The following is a 22,885-nucleotide window of genomic DNA, read 5'->3' on the forward strand; positions in this document are numbered from 1 at the left end:
GTGTTTCTCCTTCTCTGATTTCACTTAGTTTAATACCTGTGGGTCCCTCCATGTTGTCACAATAGTAAGATTTCGTTCTTTATTTAAGGCTGAATAATATTCTCTTGTATATGCATACACTTCATCTTCTTTATGCACTCATCCATCAGTGGACACTTAAGCTGCTTTGGTATCTTGGTTATTATAAATAATGCTGCAGTGGACACAGGCGTGCATTTATCTGTTCAATTAGTGTTTTTGTTTTCTTCAGAAAAATACTCCAAAGTGGACTGCTGATCATATGATAGTTCTACTTCTAATTTTTTGAGGAACCTCCACACTGTTTTCCATAGTGGTCATACCAATTTACTTTCTCACCAACACAGCATAAGGGTTCCCTTTTCTCCATAACATCACCAGTGCATGTTATTTCTTGTCTTTTGGATAATAGCTATTGTGACAGGCATGAGGTGGAACCTCACTGTGCTTCTGATTTGCATTTCCCTGATGATTAGTGATGCTGAGCATCTTTGCTTGCCATCTGTGTATCTTCTTCTGGAAAATACCTATTCAGCTCTTCTGCCCAATTTTTTTAAAACTTCTTTTCCTCTACCAGGTCTTAGTTGTAGCATCTGGGATCTTTCACTGCAGCATATGAACTCTTAGTTGCAGCATGTGGGATCTAGTTCCTTGACCAGGGATTGAACCCAGGCCCCCTGCATTGGAAGCGTGGAGTCTTAGCCACTGGACCACCAGGGGAGTCCCCTGCTCATTTCTTAATAGGACTGTTTGTTTTTTTTTTTATGTTGAATTGTATGAGTTCTTTGTGTATTTTGGATATTAATCCCTTATCAGCAATGTAGCTTGCAAATACGTCCTCCTACTCAGTAGGGTGCTTTACCATTTTGTTGACAGTTTCTTTTCCTGTACAAAAGTTTTTTAGTTTGATGTTGTCCCATTTGTTTATTTTTTGTTTTTGTTGCCTTTGCCTGAGGAGACAGATCTAGAAAAATATAGCCAAGGCATATGTCAAAGGGTTCACTATGTTTTCTTCTAGGAGTTTTATGGTTTCAGATCTTACATTTAAGTCTAGTCCATTTTGAGTTTATTTTTGGACACAGTGTGAGGAATCTAGTCTGATTCTTTTGCATGCAGCTATCCAGTTTTCCCAGCATCATCTATTGAAGAGGCCGTCATCATTTCCCCACTCTATTCCCCATTACCTCCTCTGTTGTAAATTAATTGTCCAAATACACATAGGTTCACTTCTGGGGTCTCTGTTCTGTTTAGTTGATCTATGTGGCTGTTTTTGTGCCAGTATCACAGTGTTTTGATTACTGTAGCTTAGTAGCATAGCTTGAATTCAGGGAGTGGGATACCTTTAGCTTTGTTATTTATGTATTTAGGTGTTCCTAGGTTGGGCGCCTATATATTTACAATTGTTATATCTTTTTCTTTTTATCCCTTTATCATTATGTAATATTCTTCGTGTTCTATTACAATCTTTGTTTAAAAGTCTGTTTTGTCTGATATAAGCATTGCTAACTTGGCTTCACTTCATGGGAAATAGATGGGGAAACAGTGGAAACGGTGTCAGACTTTATCTTTTTAGGCTCCAAAATCACTGCAGATGGTGATTGCAGCCATGAAATTAAGACACTTACTCCTTGGAAGGAAAATTATGACCAACCTAGATAGCATATTGAAAAGCAGAGACATTACTTTGCCAACAAAGGTCCGTCTAGTCAAGGCTATGGTTTTTCCAGTGGTCATGTATAGATGTGAAAGTTGGACTGTGAAGAAAGCTGAGTGCCGAAGAATTGATGCTTTTGAACTGTGGTGTTGGAGAAGACTCTTGAGAGTCCCTTGAACTACAAGGAGATCCAACCAGTTCATTCTAAAGGAGATCAGTCCTGGGTGTTCTTTGGAAGGAATGATGCTAAAGCTGAAACTCCAGTATTTTGGCCACCTAATGCAAAGAGTTGACTCGTTAGAAAAGACCCTGATGCTGGGAGGGATTGGGGGCAGGAGGAGAAGGAGACGACAGAGGATGAGATGGCTGGATGGCATCACCGACTTGATGGACCTGAGTTTGAGTGAACTCCGGGAGTTGGTGATGGACATGGAGGCCTGGAGTGCTGCGATTCATGCGGTCGCAAAGAGTCAGACACGACTGAGCGACTAAACTGAACTTGGCTTCATTTCCATTTACATGGTTTTCCATCCCTTCACTTTCTGTCTTGTATTTCTATATTTGAAAGGAGTCTCTTTGTTTTTGTATCCATTCAGCCACTCTGTCTTTTGATAGGGAGCATTTGCTCCATTTACACTTAAAGTTACATTTAAAGTAGTTATAGCTGTTTTATTCATTGTTTTCTGGTTGTGTTTGTAGTTTTTTGTTCCTTCTTTTGATGACTATCTTTTGTGTTACATTTGGATTCCTTTCTCTCTTTTGTGTGTATGTGTGTGTGTTTATCTAGTATAGATTTTTGGTTTGTGATTACCATGAGGTTCATATGTAACATATATATATGATTATTTTAAGTTAATGACCTCTTAAATTCAAATACATTCTAACAACCTTGATTTTTTTACACAAAAGAGAGTGTTTTTTTTGTTTTGTTTTGGTTTTCTTTTTGATAGAAGGGAGAATTACTAGAGTGATATTTTTGAGTAATAGATGATAGGAACTAAAGTATAAACAGGTTGACACAGACAGGAACGTGGGAGACTTGCCCAATAAAAGCAGGTACAGATACAAGCAGATGAGAGATGTGGCAGAAAAGTTCTCTTTTGATTGTTCCCGTTGCTTTAAGTCTTCTCCTTGTTCCCCCACCCGCCAAGCTGAGAGGGAAGTAGGAGAGATGAAGAAATACAAAATAGTCATTGAGGATGATGGGAGAATGAATGGATTAGGGACCCACGGTAGGATACCAAGTGGCACTGAGAGACCACAATTTGTTGCTGGTAGTCACAGATTTAAAGTCGACTACTAGGTGTGTTTTTCTTTAGTCACATTAGCTGTGTACTAGGCATAGACAGAAAATACGATTGTTTCAGGACTAGGGCTATGCTGGGCAGGTTCAACAAAAGAGGAATTAGGGAGCTAAATTATATTCTTATAGCCAGTTCCTCACAAATAAGGAACATTTCATTTGAATATTTTTTAAATAACTGGACTTAAACTGTCCAATAACAGTAAATCATAATAAAGGATCAACATATAGAATAGTTTTACATAATTTTGGCAGTATTTTTTAATTTTTAGTGTTGACATGTAATTTTAAAGCACCTAACTAAAAGCAAAAATATGGTTTGAAACATGGTTAATTATTTCACTTAGTAAAGTAATTCTTCCGATTAGTAATGACAGTCATTACCTGCTTCTTTCATGGAAATTTGGTCTATCATTCCTTTTAGTACATAAATGTTGCCTGATAAAGTTCTAAGTTTGTTGTGCTTAATCCGTTCTATAATTACATTACTGTGCCAATATATGTTGGTAATGTCTCTAGGAGGAAAAAAAGCTTAGTTAAAGCCAAAATATTCACATTTTACCAAGAGTCACAATGTACACATATAAGTATATAAATCTGTAACAGGAATAAATTTGTACTCCAGCTACAATGCTATTAATCTAATTACAAAACATTTGAGGGCCAAACACTGCAACAGAACTCAACCTCTTGGCTAATGTGAACCTGAGTACCAAGAAACTGCACTGTGGCCAAACCATGTGGTTAGTATAAAACGTTTCATTAGCAAGAAAGCAAGGCATTCTCTAAATATCTTGTGGTAATAAAGCTCACAACTGTGTCTCAACTGATGCTAAACCGCCAAAGGATGACTTCCCTGTCACTCTCCTCAGGGCCTATGCTGGGTTAGTTTTCATGCAGTTACATTGTTTGAATTATTCTACTCTTGTGTTTTTTTCTCCCCCTCACCATATAGCCAAATGTCTTTACCTTCCTCTTTAGAAAGTACCAAAAGAGGTTCCAACTGTGAAAAAACAAACTGCAGCATCAAGCTACTGACCCATAAATGTACTCTTTATATTTCTTTACATGAAGCCAAGAATAAATATAGAGAAAACAAAATTTTAAAATATATTAGATAAATGAACATTCTGAGTCATTAGATTAGTAATAAACATTCTAAATATAAGCACAGTAAATGAGAAAGTTAAGATCATTTAGTTTGGTCAAATGGAATTAAATTCATATGTTATACTTTAACACAATATTCTCATCCTCTGTTCTTTTTCGGGCTTCTTTGTGGCTCAGCTGGTAAAGAATGCGCTTGCAATGCGGGATACCTGGGTTCGATCGATCTCTGGGTTGGGAAGATCCCCTAGAGAAGGGAAAGGCTACCCACACCAGTATTCTGGCCTAGAGAATTCCATGGACTGTATAGTCCATGGGGTCACAAAGAGTCAGACACAACTGAGTGACTTTCACTATTTTATTTAACAAATATTTAAACAGTACTCAAGCACTGTTCTCAAAGTCTTATAAATATTAACTGATTTAACCCTCAAAATAATTCAAAAAGTAGGTCATGCTATTATCCTCATTACACAAATGAAGAAAATGAGACTGAAAGAGGGGAAGTAATTTGCCTAAGTCATACAGCCAGTAAGCAGTAGTAATGGGACTGCAACAAAGGCAATCAGCGCTGCCTCTGGATATTAAGGAAATGAATGGGTACAAGGCAAGCAAGAAATAAGGTGAGCAAGACAAATTTTATATACTCATAAACTTTCAGGTAAGTATCTATAACAGTGATACAGTGTACTGTTTTATTACAACCTTTTATTACATTTTCTTTAACCACCAAGAAAATTGGTTTTGAAGAGCAGGAAATGGAACTAGCGGAGTAGCAGAACTAGGCAAGTCCACTTACCAAAGGATGCTTTCATTTTAGGGAAAACCATAAAGTGCCAGTGATTACTTAACATGTAGCTGTGTGGCACACTGTTAAATAATTTTGATTTCTTTTCTGAATCAGTAAATACATATCTGGTTTTGGTTTTCCCAATTTAGACGTGAGACTCTGGACTGAAATGCATGTAGTAAATGTTAACTACAAGCATCATTATCATCAAGCAGATAATCCCAGCCCACTTAATAGAACCTCTGAAAAAATAAAGCACTATTCATACACATTTGAGCTGTCCCTATTTTAAAAATATGAGTTAACAAATTTCTTGGAAAAGCAAGAAAGCTAGCTACAATCAAAATGGCCATACTCATTTTACTTTTCTGCCATCAGTTTATAACCTCGTTAGAAAGTCTTTGTTTTACAGCAAGATGCGATTTGTCATGCATCTCCTTGTAAGCTCTTACACACAAATATCTCATTATAAATTTTACTAAAAGAATACTGAAAAGTTATACTTACGTCAGTTTTCCTTCTACACATATAGCAGTGTTATTATTGATGACTTTAATCATCCATTCCTGTAGCTGGACTACCTGATAAAGCATAAAATGAAACATATATTACTTCTTATATTACTTGTACCATATGCATTACAAAATCAGTTCGCATTAAAAGAAAACACTTATACAAGTAATCCAAATGAGTCCTTAGTGTTCATCTACATAAGAATCACATTCTATTTTATATAGCAATAAGGTAAAAACTCTTATGCATAATTAAACAAAAGATGGAGACAGAGACTGAACTTGTACTGCAGTTTGTTCTATTAATACAATCCAGAATCAATTATACTTTAAATATTCTTACATCAAATATCTTAACCACTAAGGGAAAAAGCCACTTAAAATCTTGAGGTATCCATTAAAATACCAAAGCCACAAAAGACACAATAACTTAGAGAAAACAAGTTAAGTAGTATGCATTTCACCATCACTCTTCTCCGTATATAATTAGAGCATTTATTTTTTGAAAAGTTGATTTGGAGTTGCATTCAATTTCCTATAAACTATAAAGGTGATTGCTAGTAACCTATATTTAGTATTCTATTCCAAAGCAAACATCTGAACAGCTCCTCTATCCATGAGATTCTCCAGGCAAGAATACTGGAGTGGGTTGCCATTTCCTACTCCAGTGTTACAACAGTAAAACTTCTAAAATCTTTAGATGCTGTAATTCCTTTCTCTTTTAATTGCTCTGTTAATAGAACACCAAGAATCAGGAAAAAAAAAATTTAAGAACAAGAATACCTCAGTATTCATCCCCAAAGGGAGCTGAAGACTATGCAACTAGTATTAGAGCAAAATAAGACTTCACGCCTGGGTCTTCTTACTTTATCCACTGTTCATTTCACTAGGCCACACTGCCTCTACACTAAATATTAACAAAGACCCAAAATGAACCTGTTAATGAGAGAGCAAAAGAGCTTATGCACTTTAAGAATGAGGGTGAAAACAGTATTTATCTGCCTTAAAAGTTTTCCTACCTTAATATTAACTCCATTTGTAATAGTTTGGCTTATACTTGGAGAAAGGGTCCAGGCATTTCTTTTTGATCTCTGAGGTATTGTTATATGAAACTGTGGAGTTGCAAGCACGATTTTACAAGTATCATTCATGGAACCTGGAAAATCAGTCTCTCTGTGCATTGTTATCTCATTTCCTTCCTTAATTTCCTGCTTTGAAGTGCCTTCTGTTGTAGTCTTACTATCACCAGAAACCAGTAATTGACCACCATTCTCAACATCAGGACCACAAAGAGTCGCAACAGTGGTATTTGGGGACTTTTCACAGGTAGAATCAGTGTCTTCTAAAACAAATGTGTCCTTTTTGGATTTATTGGTTGCAACTGTGTTCTCCTTTGAGTGAAGAATGTGTCTAGCCAGCTGAGCTCTAGTTAGTGCCCTGTTTGCAGTTGCAACATTTTTATGTTCTTGGTTCAGAACTGGAAGCTCTGCAAAAAAAATACAAAACCAAACAAAATTTACAGATGGATAATATGAAATGAAAAGAGAACAACAGAAAAATTTTAAACTTTTAATTGCCTACACAGGGAAAATAATTATCTAGAACATTTAACCATACATTCAAATAACAAACTAAAAACAAAACAAAGCACTTTACCATAAGTTAAATTGTGCAGAGGCACCTTCTTTTCCTGCTGATATGTAATCTTTTGCTTGACTGGCACAAAAATATTATTTGATGATTCCAGAGGAACTTCTTGGACTGAGGTTGAGTTTTCTTTTTTTAAAGAAAGAAGTTGTATTAGTCAATAAGAGAAAAAAATGCCTTTAAAAATCTTGGAATAAAGACTTAAATTCAGTAATGATCAGACCAACAGAGTATACTTTAACATATGACAGTTACATTAAGTTTTTGCCCTTTATTATTCTCATATCTTCAATGCATTCTCTATACCTGTATTATGCTGAGAAAGAATTTTTAAAAAACTTCTCCACATTACCTGCCAGCTCTAGACACAAGTATACTACTGGACTTAGAAGCCTAGAGATCTAAAATAAAATTCTGGTGCTGCCACAAATCAGGTATGTATATGTCAAGGTCATATATCAAGTGCCATCCTGTCTTGAAAATTCTGTTTGCTTCTGGTTGCTGGAAATTTCTAAAATGTGGACGAACAGTTGTAACAGATTTAAAAATCAAAATGTTGAGATTCAGTAGCAAACTAAGTCATAATTTATACTTCTTTGACATCCCTTTAGCAGGTCTTCAAAGACATAAATTTGGTAGGCTTAATCACTAGACAAACAGGAACTAATAGCATTGCTTATATTTTATTCTGCTTTACATCCTAGATAGTTAAAGTTTCGTATCTTGAATATAGAAATGAGTTTCTTTCACATAAAAGGGGAAGGTAATAGACTTAAAATTTGTACCAGAGAAGGAAAAACTGAATTATATGTTTAATTTCAAATATTATACTTGAAAAAACTGGTAGTGATTATACTTTAATATGTATGTTGCTTTGGCCTTAGAAACCTCAATATAAAGATTTTATTATAATGACATGTCATAAAAGATAAGTTTCTATTTCTTTAAATCATTCTACTAGAAATGGCAGGGCAATGCAGTAGAGATGAGTAGATAATTCAGTCATATACAACATGGTACAGAACACAGGCCATTATTTCAGTTCAGGGATCCATGTAGGGACTCTCCAAAAGATCTCTGAAATTATACACAAAATCTGTGTTTGTATATATGTGTATTTTCTAGGAAGTCAGCAGATTCTCAAAGCAGTTATTTCTTCCTCTCTAATCCCAGTTTACATATAAAACATGCTATAATGTACATTATTTCTCTTGCTTCTCCCTTTTCTCTTAGACTGTATGAGATTATTTGTATATTCCCCTACCTCCATCCTAAACTCCCTTAGAAAACTGCTTTTGTGTCAAAATACATCACTGTCTTTGAAATGCAACAATATACCCACAATCTATTATGTAGCAGTTAAGAGCATGAGCTTTCTAACAGATATCTGTATTTAATTCTCAGCTTATCACTTACTACCTGTGAGACACACAGCAGATGTTAATTTATTTAAAATCTCCATTTCCTAGACTATATTAAATGAGCATAAATCCATAGTGTTTGCTGAAAGGAGCAAATGAGATAATGCACGTAAAGTATCTTTATCAATTACTGGCTTCTGAAGTTACCATTCTGGTTTTTCTTCCTCATCTTCTCAGTGGCTTTCACTACTTTCTGCTCTTTATTCTAACTTCTAAATTTCAGAGTGACCCACAACTTATCCTTAAATGTTTTCTCTGAAAACATTTCAATATACACAGTTTTTTCAAGTATAATATACTTACTCCTTGATGATCCCATCTAATCTTATAGCTTTAAATACCATTTAGGTGCTAAGAATTCCGAATGTATTTCTCAGGTAGGCCACTTCCCTAAATTCCAACTAATTTTTTTCAACAGCCTAATTCACATCTACACTTCAATTTTTAACAGACATATCAAAATTGACATGACAAGAAACATAATTACTGAGTCCTCAAAACTATTCCACCTCTGTCTGCCCCACTTCAGTTAAATTGCTCCATCCTTCCAGTTGCTTGAGCAAAAAAAACCTCGAAACCAAACAAATCACCCAGGTCATGCTTTATAACTCTCTTATATTCCACACTCCCATCTCTCAACATTTATGTGCAGGGACGTCCTTGGTGGTCCAGTGGCTAAGATTCCACGCACTCCCAACGCAGGGGGCCTGGGTTTGATCCCTGCTCAGGGAACTAGATCCCACATGCCACAACTAAAAGATCACATGTGCCACAATTAAGACCCTGTGCAGCCAAATAAATAAATATTAAAACAAATTAACAACCCCCCTCCCCCCTCCAAAACCAAAATCTATATGGAATTCAGCACTCTTTATTATCTCCACTGCCACCTGACCAAGCCAATGCCATCTCTCACCTGGAATACTAAAATAACTATTGCAAATTAACAGCTAGAGTGATACTTTTAAAATTTAAGTCAGACTGTGACATTCCTCTGCTCAAAACCCTCTAGTGGCTCCTTAATCTGCTCACAATAAAAACCCAAATCCTTATATTTACCTATAAGGCCCTAATAGGACCCTCCTAAAAGACACGTTATCTGACCCTCTCCTAACTTATCCCCTCCTCCCCAGCTGCCCACTCACTCCTTGGTTATCTCCTAGCTAGTCTGCATGCTTCTATCTCAGGGCACTTGTACCAGCCGCAAGATATCTATCTGTATCTGTCACTTCCTTATGTTTTTTTGGCTCAAATACCACCTTCTCATTGAAACACTGACCACCCCATGAAAATTTAAAACCTGCTCCAACTCTCCCCATCATGCGTACTCTGCTTTCTCTTTCCAGATCATTTCTATTATATTCTATAAAATACTTATTTAATGATCCGTCTGCCACCACCTGAATGTAAACTAGCTTCGTGAGGACAGAGATTTTTGTTCATTTTGCTCACTGCTGTTCCCTGAGTACCTAAAAGCGTCAGACACAATAAACACTAAACACGTTACAGCTTTTTAACCAACACATAATAAAACTAACCTCTTAGTGAACGGTTTTCTGGCTGGAATGATCTGTTGTTTTCCTTTTCTTCACAGAGGTAGGTATGCTGTAATATTCTTTCCTCAGCTCCATTAGGAGCGAAACTTTCATTTTGTGTTGGTTCCAAAAAACTGTTTCTTGATGCTTGTTCTTGCTTGTTGCGTAGTACTTTTTCTTTCATTCTTTGAAATATTTTTCCTGGTGATTCATAGCTTTCTTTATTTTTAAATTCATCCTTGTTGGGTTTTATAGCACTGATATCAAGAGAACTGTTAGAGGTGGTAGCCTCTGCTAGCAAGGTAGACTGCAATACATTTTTATTATTAAAAACTGCCATTTCTACAAACTGACTCTTTTTATGATTATTCAGTTTTAAAGAGGATATCTGATATTTCACCAAATCTTTTACAGGAGTAAGTGTGCCTGAAGGAATGCTGTCAAAAAAGATCGCGTGCATGGGCACATTTCTCCTTTGAGAAGATGTCTCTGAAGACAGGTGAATTCCTGGGTGTTTCAAAGATGTTGCAATCATCTTGATAAACAGAAGCAACAAATTCCCTCTAACAGAAAATTCACTTAAACACAATTTTCAGGATAGACCTTCGGCAGGGGGCCAGAGGAACCTGCAGTTCAACGTGAAATCAACTTTTATCATGCTTCCGTGCAGAAAAAAACAACACTGGATAATCTATACCTCACAAAGCAGACCAAGATTTTATATTTTTGTTAAAGTTTCATTTATTATTTTTTAGTGATAAAACAGTTTGGTTTTTAAATTTATTCTCTGTTAAAAAGCAGCTTCCACCAAGTCTTCTACTTCATCACTCTAAGAGCAGAATTTTGAATATTTGTTTTTGAAATTTACTTGAACCTCAAGTCCTGGAGGTTCCAATCTAATATTTGCATCAAAAAACATTAAATGACAGCTGCACATGGCAATAAATTAAGTTATGAAAAGATTAAATTTCACAAATATGGTTTTTCCTTTTAGGAACTTAAATTTTAAGGCAGCAGCTACATGACATATCCTAATGAAGGTTAAAAATCCATTCAATTTTTAAGTTAATAATCTCCAATCCTGATTTCTGTTATGCTGCAGAACTTTTTAATATGAAATTTTACGTAAAAAAAAAAAAGACCTGAAATCAAAAGTAAATTATATTCATTATAATTTTCTAAACATTTACTGCTGCTTAGAATTTTTAGAGGAAATCATGTACTTGGGCACACACAGTCTTAGACTTGTTTTAGCTTGTTTCTTACATATAAATTTTATTTCCCACACCTAGAAATTTCTAGGTGATGAAACATACAGTTGCATGTATGTTTCATCTGCTATACCTGGTAAATTAATGCAATATTTTAACCTAAAGGAGCTTAGAACTTATAAGTCTAGATTTACAGCATCTCTTATCACTGAATTTATAACTATTCCAATCAGTCTTTGATCACATAAACATAAGAAATGTGTTTCAGAAAATATAAATTCATTCAGACCAAAGACATGAAGTATCTTTATCTACAGTAACTTCTGCGAGAAATAAATATACAAGTTAAAAATGCATATACAAACTACCATTTTATTTGATATTTTATAAGAGAAAAAAAGGAAATATTCCTCAATAACAAGAGCTGACAAAGATACCCAGTATCTTAGGAATGACACAAAACCCAAGAATTCAGCGAATATGTATTAGCGCATATATTCATGCATTTGGCAAGACATTAATGACAGGAATCCTGTGCTTGGAGTTACAGTGCTCACTGGCCATTCAGTTTACATTCTCAAAACCAAAAATGAATAAACTGGGACAACTGCATGGAGAGAGGGCAAAGTATGCACAGGTTTACACGATCTCATTTCTTTAGAACCTAATGAAATGCTCAACAGTAAGTATAAACTGCTAATAAGTTAGCAGAAATAAGAACAGACCAATCTGTAGTACAATAGTTTCTCCTCTCCCCCAGCCACCTTCTCCCAGGGAGATACATTCCAAGACCACCAGTCAATGCCTGAAATTATGGATAGTGCCAGAGCCTATATAGACTATGTTTTTCCCTTTACATACATACCTATGGTAAAGTTTAATTTGTAAATCAGGCACAGTAAGAAATTAACAATAGCAAAACAATTATAACAATATACTGTAATAAAAGTTATGTGAATGTCACCTCACTCAAAACACAAATTCAATGCCTTTTCCACTTCACTAAGCATTTATCATGCACGGTGGCTGTAACTTTTGCAGTTTTGGGGGTCAAAAGCAAAACCTGCATGCATTTCTTTTTCCTTCTTCACAAATAGACTCATTTTTATCCAGACCTTAGCAATCTCAGCATACGATTTTTTTCCTCATTAAGTCAAGAGCTTTCACCTTTTCACTTAAAGGAAGCACTTTACAACTTTTCTTTGGCATACCCAAATTGCCAGCAGCACTACTCTTGTGATTTAGGACAATTATTAAGTAAAATTAGGGTTACCTGAACACAAGCACAATGATACTTCAACAGTCCATCTGATAACTGAGAGGACTGCTAAGTGACTAGTGCATGGGATATGCTGGACAAAGGGGTGATTAACATTCCTAGAAGGATGCTACTAGGAAAAGCATGCAATTTATTTATTTTTAATTGTTTTTATTGGCATATACTTGCCTTACAAAGTTGTATTAGTTTCTGCCAAGTGAATCAGTTATACATATACATATATTCATTCTTTTTTAGATTTCCTTTCTATTTAGGTTCCTTCTAGGACTGGAGAAGACAAGGTGAATTCTAAAATGGTGTGCTTGTGCCTTCATTAAATGCTTCAAACTATTTGAAAAATCTAATACTTAAAATTTACTCTGAAAACTGACATGCTGATATACTAGGAAAAATTGCTATTTATTCAAAATAAAGACTCGGGCATGGGAAAACTAGCTATGAGTATGAAAAAGTAGCTATGAGTATCTAGAGTATCTAGAAAGCTAAACAACTGTTATCATGGATATAATACTGAATTAAGACATAAAAAGTTCTAGGAATTTACTGTTACGGTAGTAATATTAATAATAATTCTAATGGAATGGTCAAAACTCCCAAGGCACACTAACCAACACTGGGAGATAGAGTTGGGAAAAAATGAGAGGAATAGTAAGTTAACTGACAAATGATATACTTGGAAAAAAGTGCAGCACACAATATATTGAGCTGGCCAAAGAATTTGTTTGGTTTTTCCCATAAGGTGGTTCTAGTAGAGCTTATTTGTCTTTAACTTTATTCAAAACAGTTCTGTCAGATTGTATTGTGACAGCTGTCATTCACAATGCATTAAAAAAAAAAGATTAGTGAACTTGTGTGTAGCCATTTTAATATTAAAACTGGAAGAAAAAGGTCATATTTTTGGCATATTATGCTTTATTATTTCAAGAAGGGTGGAAACACAACTGAACTGCAAAAAAAAAAAAGATTTGTGCAGTGTATGGAGAAGCTACTGTGACTGATCAAACATCAACCCTATCAAAAGTGGTTTGCAAAATTTTGCGCTGGAGATTTCTTGCGGGACAATGCCCCCTGGTGCAATAATCATTTGAAGTGGATAGCGACCAAATTAAGACATTAATTGAGAACAATCAACATTATGCCATGTGGGAGATAGCCGACATACTCAAAATACCCAAATCAAGCACTGAAAATCTTTTGCACCAGTTTGGTTATGTTAATCCCTTTGATGTTTGGGTTCCACATAAGTTCCACATAATACACTTCTTGACTGTATTTCTGCATGTGATTCTCTGCTGAACTGTAACAAAAACATTCCATTTTTAAAACAAATTGTGACGTGTGATGAAAAATGAATACTGTACAATAATGTGGAATGGAAGAGATCATGGGGCAAGTGAAATGAACCACCACCAACCATACCAAAGGCTAGTCTTTGTCCAAAGGTGATGTGTATGTGGTGGGATTGGAAAGGAGTCCCCTATTACGAGCTCAAAGAACTGCTCCCAATTAGACCAACTAAAACCAGCACTTAACAAAAAGCGTCAGGAATTAGTCAACAGAAAACACATACTCTTCCATCAGGGTAACACAAGCCTCTGTGTTTCTTTGATGGCCAGGCAAAAACTGTTAACAACTTGTCTGGGAAGTTCTGATTCATTTGCCATATTCACCAGACACTGCATCTTCAAATTCCCATTTATTTCAGTCTTTACAAAATTCTCTTAATGAAAAAAATTTCAGTCTCCTGGAGGACTATAAATGGCACGTGGAAGAGTTCTTTGCTCAAAAAGATAAAAAGTTTTGGGAAGATGGAATTATGAAGTTGCCTGAAAAATGGCAGAAGGTAGTGGAATAAAACAGTGAATATGCTGTTCAATAAAATTCTTGGTGAAAATGAAAAAGGTCTTTCATTTATAAAAACCAAAGGAACTTTTTGGCCAAACATTCAAAGAAACCAAATGAATCAATTTAAAGAAATGATCAACATTAAAAATGGCCAAAGGACATGAAAGGCATTTAATAGAATACAAATGGCCCATAAATGAGTCAAAATGACCCTCTATTTTACTAATAAATGAAGAAATGCAAATTAAAACAGTGAGACTTATGTTTATCAGATTGGTAAAGGTTAATTTCAAAATATAGGTGTGCATGCCATTGATCAATAAATTCCACTTAAAATTTTTCTTACATCCACATAAGAATGCAAATACATGTGGTAATAATATTCAACATCTACTGCATCTATGTCAGACACTACTTAATCTTAGAGCAATTCATAAGAGTTAAGTACTGTTATTATCCCCATTTTGAAGATGAGAAAACTAAGGCATAAAGTGGTTAAATAACCAGTCCAAGGTCCCACTGACAAGAGCAGGACCGCAGTCTATCTGATTTCAAAGCCTAAGTTCTTAAACAGGCCCTATACAAGTATGTTCACGGAAGTACTAAACTAATTAGAAACAATCTAGATGGCTACCAAAATTCCGCTGTCCACTAAAGCACCGGGCTAACTAGAAACAACCTAGACGTCTATCAATATGGGACAAAATTCTGCTTTTGTCATCCATATAACTGAATTCTATGTATTCAATAAAAAAATATACATACAGACACACACATACACACTGACGTAGAAAGTAGCTGGAATATACTAAATTTAAAAAGCAGCAGAACAGGACGTACAATTGAATTTCTGTTTAAAAAAAAAAAAAGTATACGCAAAGGGGGAAAATATCTGGAATTAAGATATTGTTAAAATTGTAAATAGCACTTATCTTTGTAGAGAGGGATGAAGGGGCCTCCCGTTTCCTAAATAATTTTATTTACATCAGAAAATGTTTGCAATATGTAATTTAACTAGAAGAAACACAAGCTAGATGGATAAATTGTTTCTTTAGCTCTGTGGATCCTGGGTTCCAAGATGAAGAATCGGACAGTGACGCACACGATATTCCTACTTGGTAATCTAATTTTTTTTTCTAGAAGTGATTTTAGAACAAAAGCCTAGAGCGCTCACCACTGAAACGAAATCAGAGGGAAAGAGGTCTGCTCTCTTGATAAATACAGTAGACACGCAACAAATACACACCGAACGAAAGAGTGGTCGTGATACCGCAGCCAAAGACAGAAACGTACAAAAAGTCCGAGAGAGCCCAGAAAGCTGAAGCGCTGGGACTCGCGGCGCCAGAGGGACCGGAGGCAGAAGCTAGGGTAGAGGGTCGGGGCCGTACCTTGGGTGAAGAGCCTGGCCGGGCGAGACGGCAGCAGTCTGGGCTCGGCTTCGGGGCAGCGGAGAACCTGGGCGCCCTAAGATCGCGCCTCTGGCCCAAGTCGGCCCCACCCCTGAGCGGCCGAACCCCAGAGGATGCTCACCTTCTCCGCGAGATTCCCTAACAAGAGAACTATTAGGGAATTCAAATTTGAAGAGCCCGCCCTCCCAGCCAGCTCGGGATTGGCGCGCTCAGGAATTGCGTCACCGTGCGTCTCACTGGGACCCGGAAGCCTGGGGGCGCTTCCCGCTCCGCGTGGGCAATGCTGTTTCCACAAAAACTGAGTAACCCCAAGCTGCGACAGGTACCGGGCAGGCAACTCTAGTCGTCCTTGGACTTTGTTTCTTCTTCAGAGGAGCGCCAGCTACGCGTTTCGCGGCTCTTCCCGAAATGCTCTGCGGCAGGAAGGCCTACGTCAGACGCGCTACTGCGCATTTTAAAAGTTTGGTCCTTCTCGCTACTCTTTCTCTGTGTGAGAACGGTAATAGCTTTTGGTTATTTGTTGCTTTCAAGCGTGAGGAATTAGCTTTCTGTATATGTTTAAGAGAGCTTTTAAGTTTTCTCTGGCCGTCAGATATTTGAGGCCGAGAAGGAACGTTTTGTTCTTGAGGGGATAGTGAACTAAATGCAAAGTAATAGTTGCAATAGTTAAACTTTTTAACCTAATCATCTCGAACCCTAAAAGCATTCAGCTTGACTGCTAGGTTGCGATGCAGTTTGTTACAGTCGCGTTCAGACATAGCCCTGCTTCCTTAGGCTCAGCGCCCCGGCACGACGCGTTGCGGGCTGGAAACTGTGTAGAATCCCTTGTTTCAGTCTTGGAGGGGGAGGTGCCAGAGGAGTAACTCGAGTTTTCAGCCTTAAATCCGTTCCACCTCCCGTCCTGCGTGTTCTCTCCATGGACTCCGCCCCCCTCCCCACCAAGTCAACATTTAGGACAGGAGAGTTTGGTTTTTGCCTCATCCAAGAAAATTCTCAACATCCTAAGAATCATGTATCGCATTTGTCCATAAGACCGGACGGGAAATAGTTGTTATGGGTTAATTTTTTAAAGTCACGTTTGAGATTCCCTCTAAATCATGTATCCATAAATCTTGTGCTCATCGAATATTCAGAATCTAAAATACACTTTTAAAACATCGAATGAATGCAAGTAAGGAAAAGAAACCAGTTGGGGGTGGGAGGAGAGAAGCAGGTCTGCACAGAAATTTCTGACTGTGCAGCATAATGAGAACATGGCTGGACATGGATTTGCACCAAATTTATAGGAAAAACAGGGTGGCGCTAGTGGTAAAGAACCCGCCTGCCAATTCAGGAGATGTGAGAAACGTGGGTTCAATCTCTGGGTTGGGAAGATACCTTGGAGGAGGGCATGGCAGCCCACTCCAGTATTCATGGCTGGAAAACTGCATGGACAGAGGCGCTTGGTGGTATAGTCCGTGAGGTCTCAAAGAGTTGGACACAACTGAAGGGACTTGGCAGGCAACCCAAACTTGAAATATATGTGTAGTGAAATCTATGAAATACACTTTGTGGGATAGAGGGACTTTGAAAAGACGGGCATTCATATTTAAAAACATCTGAAATAGAGGCATGAACGGTTTCTGTTCCTGATGATGTAGGTAACCATGGCTCACACTTTCAGCTAAAGCAGGAACCTTTAAATATTAAGGGCAGACACTCAGAATTACAGACTTTAATTTTTTAAATTAGCCACTTCTCTTTGAGAAGTAAGTAGGATCTAGCATGCTCCAGGGTGAGCAGCAACAAGAAATTACGTAAGTGACTAATAATTTTCCAAGGAAGTCTGAATAACACTTTGTGGATAAAAGTGCAGTGAGAAGGTATATAGGCCACGGGACAACCTTCATCTGTCCAATGGAGCATCAACATGCTGCCTTCGATGTATCCTCTTAAGTTTGTGTTTGCAAGGATAGGTGGGCTCTTTATGGTCAGAGCAAGGCACCTGGGATGATCTGTCCTCAATCTGTAATACCTGGACCCACTTAGGGTCTAAAACACAGACATAGTAAGAAAGGAGGGAATTCTTATGTTGTGTGGAAATTGCGGTCAAGAGATCTGTATCTGCTTAGTCTGGAAGAATATTCCCAGAACCATGCTAATATACTATGGTCCAGTTGTATACTAATTGACCAAATAGCATTTTGAGAAGAATTAGAAAAAAGACACTCTTTCATCAAGGCCAAGGATAATTTTGCACTCCAGGGGACATTTGGCAATGTCTGGAAATATAATGTCATAACTTAGAAGGGTGCCACTGGCAGAAATGCAACTAAACATCCTATGGTGCATAGGACAGCTCTTCCACTACAAAGGATTCTTAAATCTAAAATGTCAATAGTGCCAAGTTGATAAATCCTACATTTGGAAGATGTAGCCCTGAATTAGGATTTTAGTTTCTTCTCTCTCAACTGTGTTCCCAGTGTAAGTAAGACACAACAGTGCTTTTAGTCTCTGTCTCCTGTGTCCCAGTGTAAGACACAACAGTGCTTTTAGTCTCTCTCTCCTGTGTACCCAGTGTAAGACACAACAATGCTTTTAGTCTCTCTGTCCTGTGTCCCAGTGTAAGACACAACAGTGCTTTTAGTCTCTCTCAACTGTGTTCCCAGTGTAAGACACAACAGTGCTTTTAGTCTCTCTCCTGTGTTCCCAGTGTAAGACACAACTATGCAACTACTGCTATTTTGTGGACTGAAAGGAGGGATGAAGACTGAGTCAACAGGGAGGTTATCCAGGCTTCTTAGAGGAGGACCCTTCAGAAAAAAAGACTGCCAAGGAGATTGTTATGTGATTGATAGAGACAACACACAAACACATAAACATACCATTACAAATTGTAATAAATGTTATGATGATGTACGAGTCTTGTAGGAAGCTGATGGTAAGATGGAGTACAAGAGACTTATTGGAAGATAAAGCCTGTGAAAGTTTAAGGGGGAGGAAAAATAAATGGGCCTGGAAAATCATCAAGCTTTGATGCAGATCAGACATTTGTGAAAGAAAAAGGGAGAAGGAGGTAGAACTGGGCAAAGGGAGCTAAAGAGTGCAATACAGATTGACAAAGTGTTGGCTAACACAATCGGGAGTTTTGGGGTAACCTATCAGAGGAGATCTCCGGTGGGCCAAAATGGGCAGGCCCTGAACTCCATGATGTTGGCCATGGGAAGAACACACTTTGGCTCAAAGGCTTAATTTTTTTTAAAACTCAGATATAATTAACATAATGTTATATTAGTATATAAAAGATTGAGGGCAGAAGAAGAGGGCATCAGAGGATGAGATGGCTGGATGGCATCACCATTGCCATGGACATGAACTTGGGCAAACTTCAGGAGATGGTGAGGGACAGAGAGGCCTGGCATGCTGCAGTCCATGGGGTCGCAAAGAGTCGGATATGAATGGGCAACTGAACAACAACAAAATTATATTAGTTTCAAGTACACAACGTAGTGATTTGAGTTTGTATGTATTGTGAACTGATCACCACACTCTAATTAACATCCATTAAGACAGATAGAAACAATTTTGTTTTTCTTGCAATGAGAACTTGAAAGATCTACCTTCTTAACAACTTTTAAATATACAATTCAATATTTTTAACCATAGTCATCATGTTGTACATTACACCCACAGGACGTCTTTATTTTATAACTGAAAGTTTATACCTTTTGACTACCTTCTTCCATTTGCCCAAACCTAACCCATGCCTCTGGCAACCACCAACCTGTTCTGTGTGTCTATGAGTTTAAATTTTTAAAATTTCATTATTAATTGTGAGACTATGCAGTGTTTGTCTTCCTCTGTCTGACATTTCACTTAGCATAATGCCCTTCAGCTCCACCCATGTTGCAAATGGCAAGATAGCCTTCTCTTTCACAGCTGAATAATACTCCATTGTGTGTGTGTGTGTGTATATATATATGTATAAATATATATATATATTTTCTTTATCAGTTCATCCATCAGTGGACACTTACATTCTTTTCATGCCTTGGCTGTTGCAAATAATGCTGCAATGAACATGGGGGTACAAATATCTTAGTTTTCTTTTTATTGGGTTAAATACCCAACAGTGGAATTGCTGGATCATACCCTAGTTCTAATTTTAAATTTTTGAGAAAACTCCATAGTTTTCTATAGTGGCTGTACCAATTTTCATTCCCACCAAGAGTGCACAAGGGTTCTCCTTTCTCCACATCCTTGTCAACACTTGTTAGTATGTTGTGTTAGTCACTCAATCACATCCAACTCTTGCGACCCTGTGGACCATAACCCGCCAGGCTCCTCTGTCTATGGAATTCTCCAGGCAAGAATACTGGAGTGGGTTGCCATTTCCTTCTCCACAACACTTGTTATCTCTTACCTTTTTTTATGACAATCATTCATTCTTTTCTTTTTTTGGCTGCACTGTACGGCTTGTGGGATCTTAATTCCCCAGCCAGGGATTGAACTTGTGCCTTCTGCAGTGGAAACACACAGTCTTAACCACTGGACCACCAGGGAAGTCCCATGACAATCTTTCTAACATAAGTGGCGTGATAGCTCACTGTGGTCTAAATTTTCATTCCTTTTTTTTTTTCTCCAATTGAATTCAACAAGTATTTATTGAGTGCCTGTTACACTCAAGATTTTGTTTCAGATACTTGGAACACATCAGAGGATAAAACAACAGTCCCTGCCCTCATGGAGCTTACAGTCTAGCATTTACAACCACTTCACCTGGATGCAGTGACCGTGGGCAAGTCACTGTGCCTCTGTCCTCAGCCACCCGATGCAGGGGTAAGGAGGCCTGGCTCAGACATGGGTAACCAGCCGGCTGTACTAGAGATGCCAAACAGGGCACCTACCCTCAGCCCACCACCCAGACAGTTGAGAGGGCTAGAAGCTGGCTTTTAATAATAAAGTACAGGAGGAGAGGGCACAGGGACTGAGCTGGTAGTCTGCTAGGCTGCTGCTTCCGGGCCTGAACTGGCTACACGAACTGCTGCTGCTGCTTCGTGGCTGCCTTGCTGGCAAGGTCCTTGGCCTTCTCCTTGGCTTCCTTGGCTGTTTCAACAAGGGTTTTGGGAGGGGCCTCACCTTGCAGCTTGGCCAAGATGTATTCAAAACCTTTCAATAGTCTTGGTCACGTTGCTTTTGAACCGCGTGAGACCAAATTCCTGGACAGCTCTGGAGACGCAAATAAGCTAGAGGAGACCCAGGCTTCCTGGCGGATTTCGGTCCAGCTGTTGTTATCAGAGTTCACACGGTAAACACATCGTTCCTCCACCACCATCAGCCGGGCGTGGTTGATGTACCAGGTGAAGGTGGTCATGGTCTGGTTTTGTGGGTCCACAATAGAATCCTCCAGGATGTACACTGAGTGAGCAACATTGGCAGGAAACAGTCGCTCAGCCCAGCGGGCATCCTGTTCATCTTGGTCAGGAGTCGTCGGGACAGGAGCTTCTGGTCAGAGGTCACCTCTCGGTGCACTATGTCTTCCGTCAAGACGTGTTCGCTATAGGGATTCGGGTACCGCTGCCAAAAGGTAGCGAACACTTGGTCCCAGGAACTCCGGAGCACGCTCTGGCCCAGGAAGTAATTTACCATCGTAAATTACTGGCCGGGGTGGGCTCAGCACCTGAGCAGCATCAAGGGTGCGGAGCCCGAGGGGCCCTCGGAGGCCGGGCTGGAGCTCGACGCTCAGCCACCAGGCTAGCAGCAGATTAGTCACTACAGCGCCGCACCCAACCAGCCGCCGCCACCATGAGGAATTCTAAATTTTCATTTCTCTAAGGATTAGTGATGTTGAGTACTTTTCCCTATATTCATCAGCCATTTCTTTGTCTTTAGAAAATGTCTATTCAGTTTTTCTGCTGATTTAAAAATCATATTGTTTCACAATTGAGCTGAGTTATTCATATATTTTGGAAATTGACCCTTTATCAGGTATATGATTTATAAGTATTTTCACCTATTCTGTAGGTTGCTTTTTCATTTTCTTGATGGTTTTCTTTGCTGTTCAAAAGCTTTTTAGTTTGATATAGTCCCACTTGTTTATTTTTCCTTTTGTTGCCTTTTCTTTTGGTGTCAAATCAAAAAAAAAATCATTGTCAAGACCAGTACCAAGGAGCTTACTGCTTGTTTTCTTCTAGAAGTTATATGGTTTCAGGTCTTATGTCCAAGTCTTTAACCATTTGAGTTAATTTTTGTATTTAGTGTAAGATAGTGTGTAGGGAATATGCTATGCACAGGCCTGTACTATAATTAACAGGGCCTCTTTGAAAAATAAGAGTGACTTTCTCATCACCCCAAGGTGAAGGGCTGGGAGCAATAAAAAGTACATCATGGAAAAACATCTTGAAAACAAGATGTTGAAGAACTGATGTGACTGATGAAAAACCATTAGTGACTGTTCCTGTAACCAGAGCCTTGAGGGGGTTACTAAGAAAGGTCATCACTAGCTAAAGGGCTAAACAGAGTCATGAAAGGCCTGAAGGTTTGACATTGAGGACTCTGCATTGTATATCTGTATCCCCGATATGAGATTGTAAAAAACAGATATCTCTAGAGCACATACAAGAAAGTAGATGTTAGCAATAAAAATCATGCAAGAATTAGGATCTAGGCTTTTGCCTGTGAATGGCATCAGCCCCCTGATCCCCACCTTATTTCTGAGTCTTGTTTTTCTTTATTCTTCTGCGGCAGCGCTCCCTCAGGTCAGTTCGTTGTTGGGCTGGTCCTGACAATAGTGGTCCAATTTCATTCTTGTGTGTGTGTGTATTCTTTAAATATATATTCTTTACATATATATATTCAGATTCTTTCCCCTTAAAGGTTATTACAAAATACTGAGTATAGTTCTTGGTGCTATACAGAAGGTCCTTGTTGATTATCTATTTTATATGTACTAGTGTGTATATTTCATCTTAATTCCTAATTTATCCCTCCCCCACTTCCCCTTTTGTAACCATAAGTTTGTTTTCTATGTCTGTAAGTCTATTTCTGTTTTGTGTTTAAGTTCATTTCTTTTTTTTTTTTTAAGATTCCACATATAAGCAATATCATGAAATTTTCTTTTTCTGTCTGACTTACATCACTTAATATGATAATCTCTAGATCCACCCATATTTCTG

The 22,885-nt window shown here is 37.9% G+C and overlaps 2 protein-coding genes and 1 pseudogene across 5 annotated transcripts in view; 1 reads left to right on the forward strand and 2 right to left on the reverse strand.

The window, feature by feature from the left end:
• FANCM (FA complementation group M) overlaps positions 1–15,695 on the forward strand; it is a 108,979-nt gene extending 93,284 nt beyond the window's left edge. The window contains exon 25 of one of the 2 annotated variants that reach the window (XM_070358800.1): positions 10,402–15,694. The gene's annotated coding sequence lies outside the window, so the exon portion shown is untranslated. Of the gene's footprint in view, positions 1–10,401 lie in introns of both variants that reach the window. The other variant, XM_070358802.1, reaches the window with a different exon arrangement.
• The window catches only part of MIS18BP1 (MIS18 binding protein 1), a 46,376-nt gene extending 30,510 nt beyond the window's left edge, over positions 1–15,866 (reverse strand). The window contains exons 1-6 of one of the 3 annotated variants that reach the window (XM_070358805.1): positions 15,711–15,866; positions 9,991–10,613; positions 7,041–7,160; positions 6,404–6,870; positions 5,380–5,453; positions 3,360–3,490 (exon numbers count right to left, since the gene is read on the reverse strand). In XM_070358805.1, the coding sequence (XP_070214906.1) occupies positions 3,360–3,490; positions 5,380–5,453; positions 6,404–6,870; positions 7,041–7,160; positions 9,991–10,522 (1,324 nt within the window). In that variant the 5' untranslated portion in view covers positions 10,523–10,613; positions 15,711–15,866. The remainder of the gene's footprint in view (positions 1–3,359; positions 3,491–5,379; positions 5,454–6,403; positions 6,871–7,040; positions 7,161–9,990; positions 10,614–15,710) is intronic. The other 2 variants (XM_070358804.1, XM_070358806.1) reach the window with 2 other exon arrangements.
• Positions 15,867–20,742: 4,876 nt separating this feature from the next.
• Positions 20,743–21,636, reverse strand: LOC102278702 (PRELI domain-containing protein 1, mitochondrial pseudogene; annotated as a pseudogene).
• Between the last annotated feature and the right edge of the window lie 1,249 nt (positions 21,637–22,885).

The sequence above is a fragment of the Bos mutus genome, chromosome 21 (assembly GCF_027580195.1).
Source record: "Bos mutus isolate GX-2022 chromosome 21, NWIPB_WYAK_1.1, whole genome shotgun sequence".
Lineage (NCBI taxonomy): Eukaryota > Metazoa > Chordata > Mammalia > Artiodactyla > Bovidae > Bos > Bos mutus.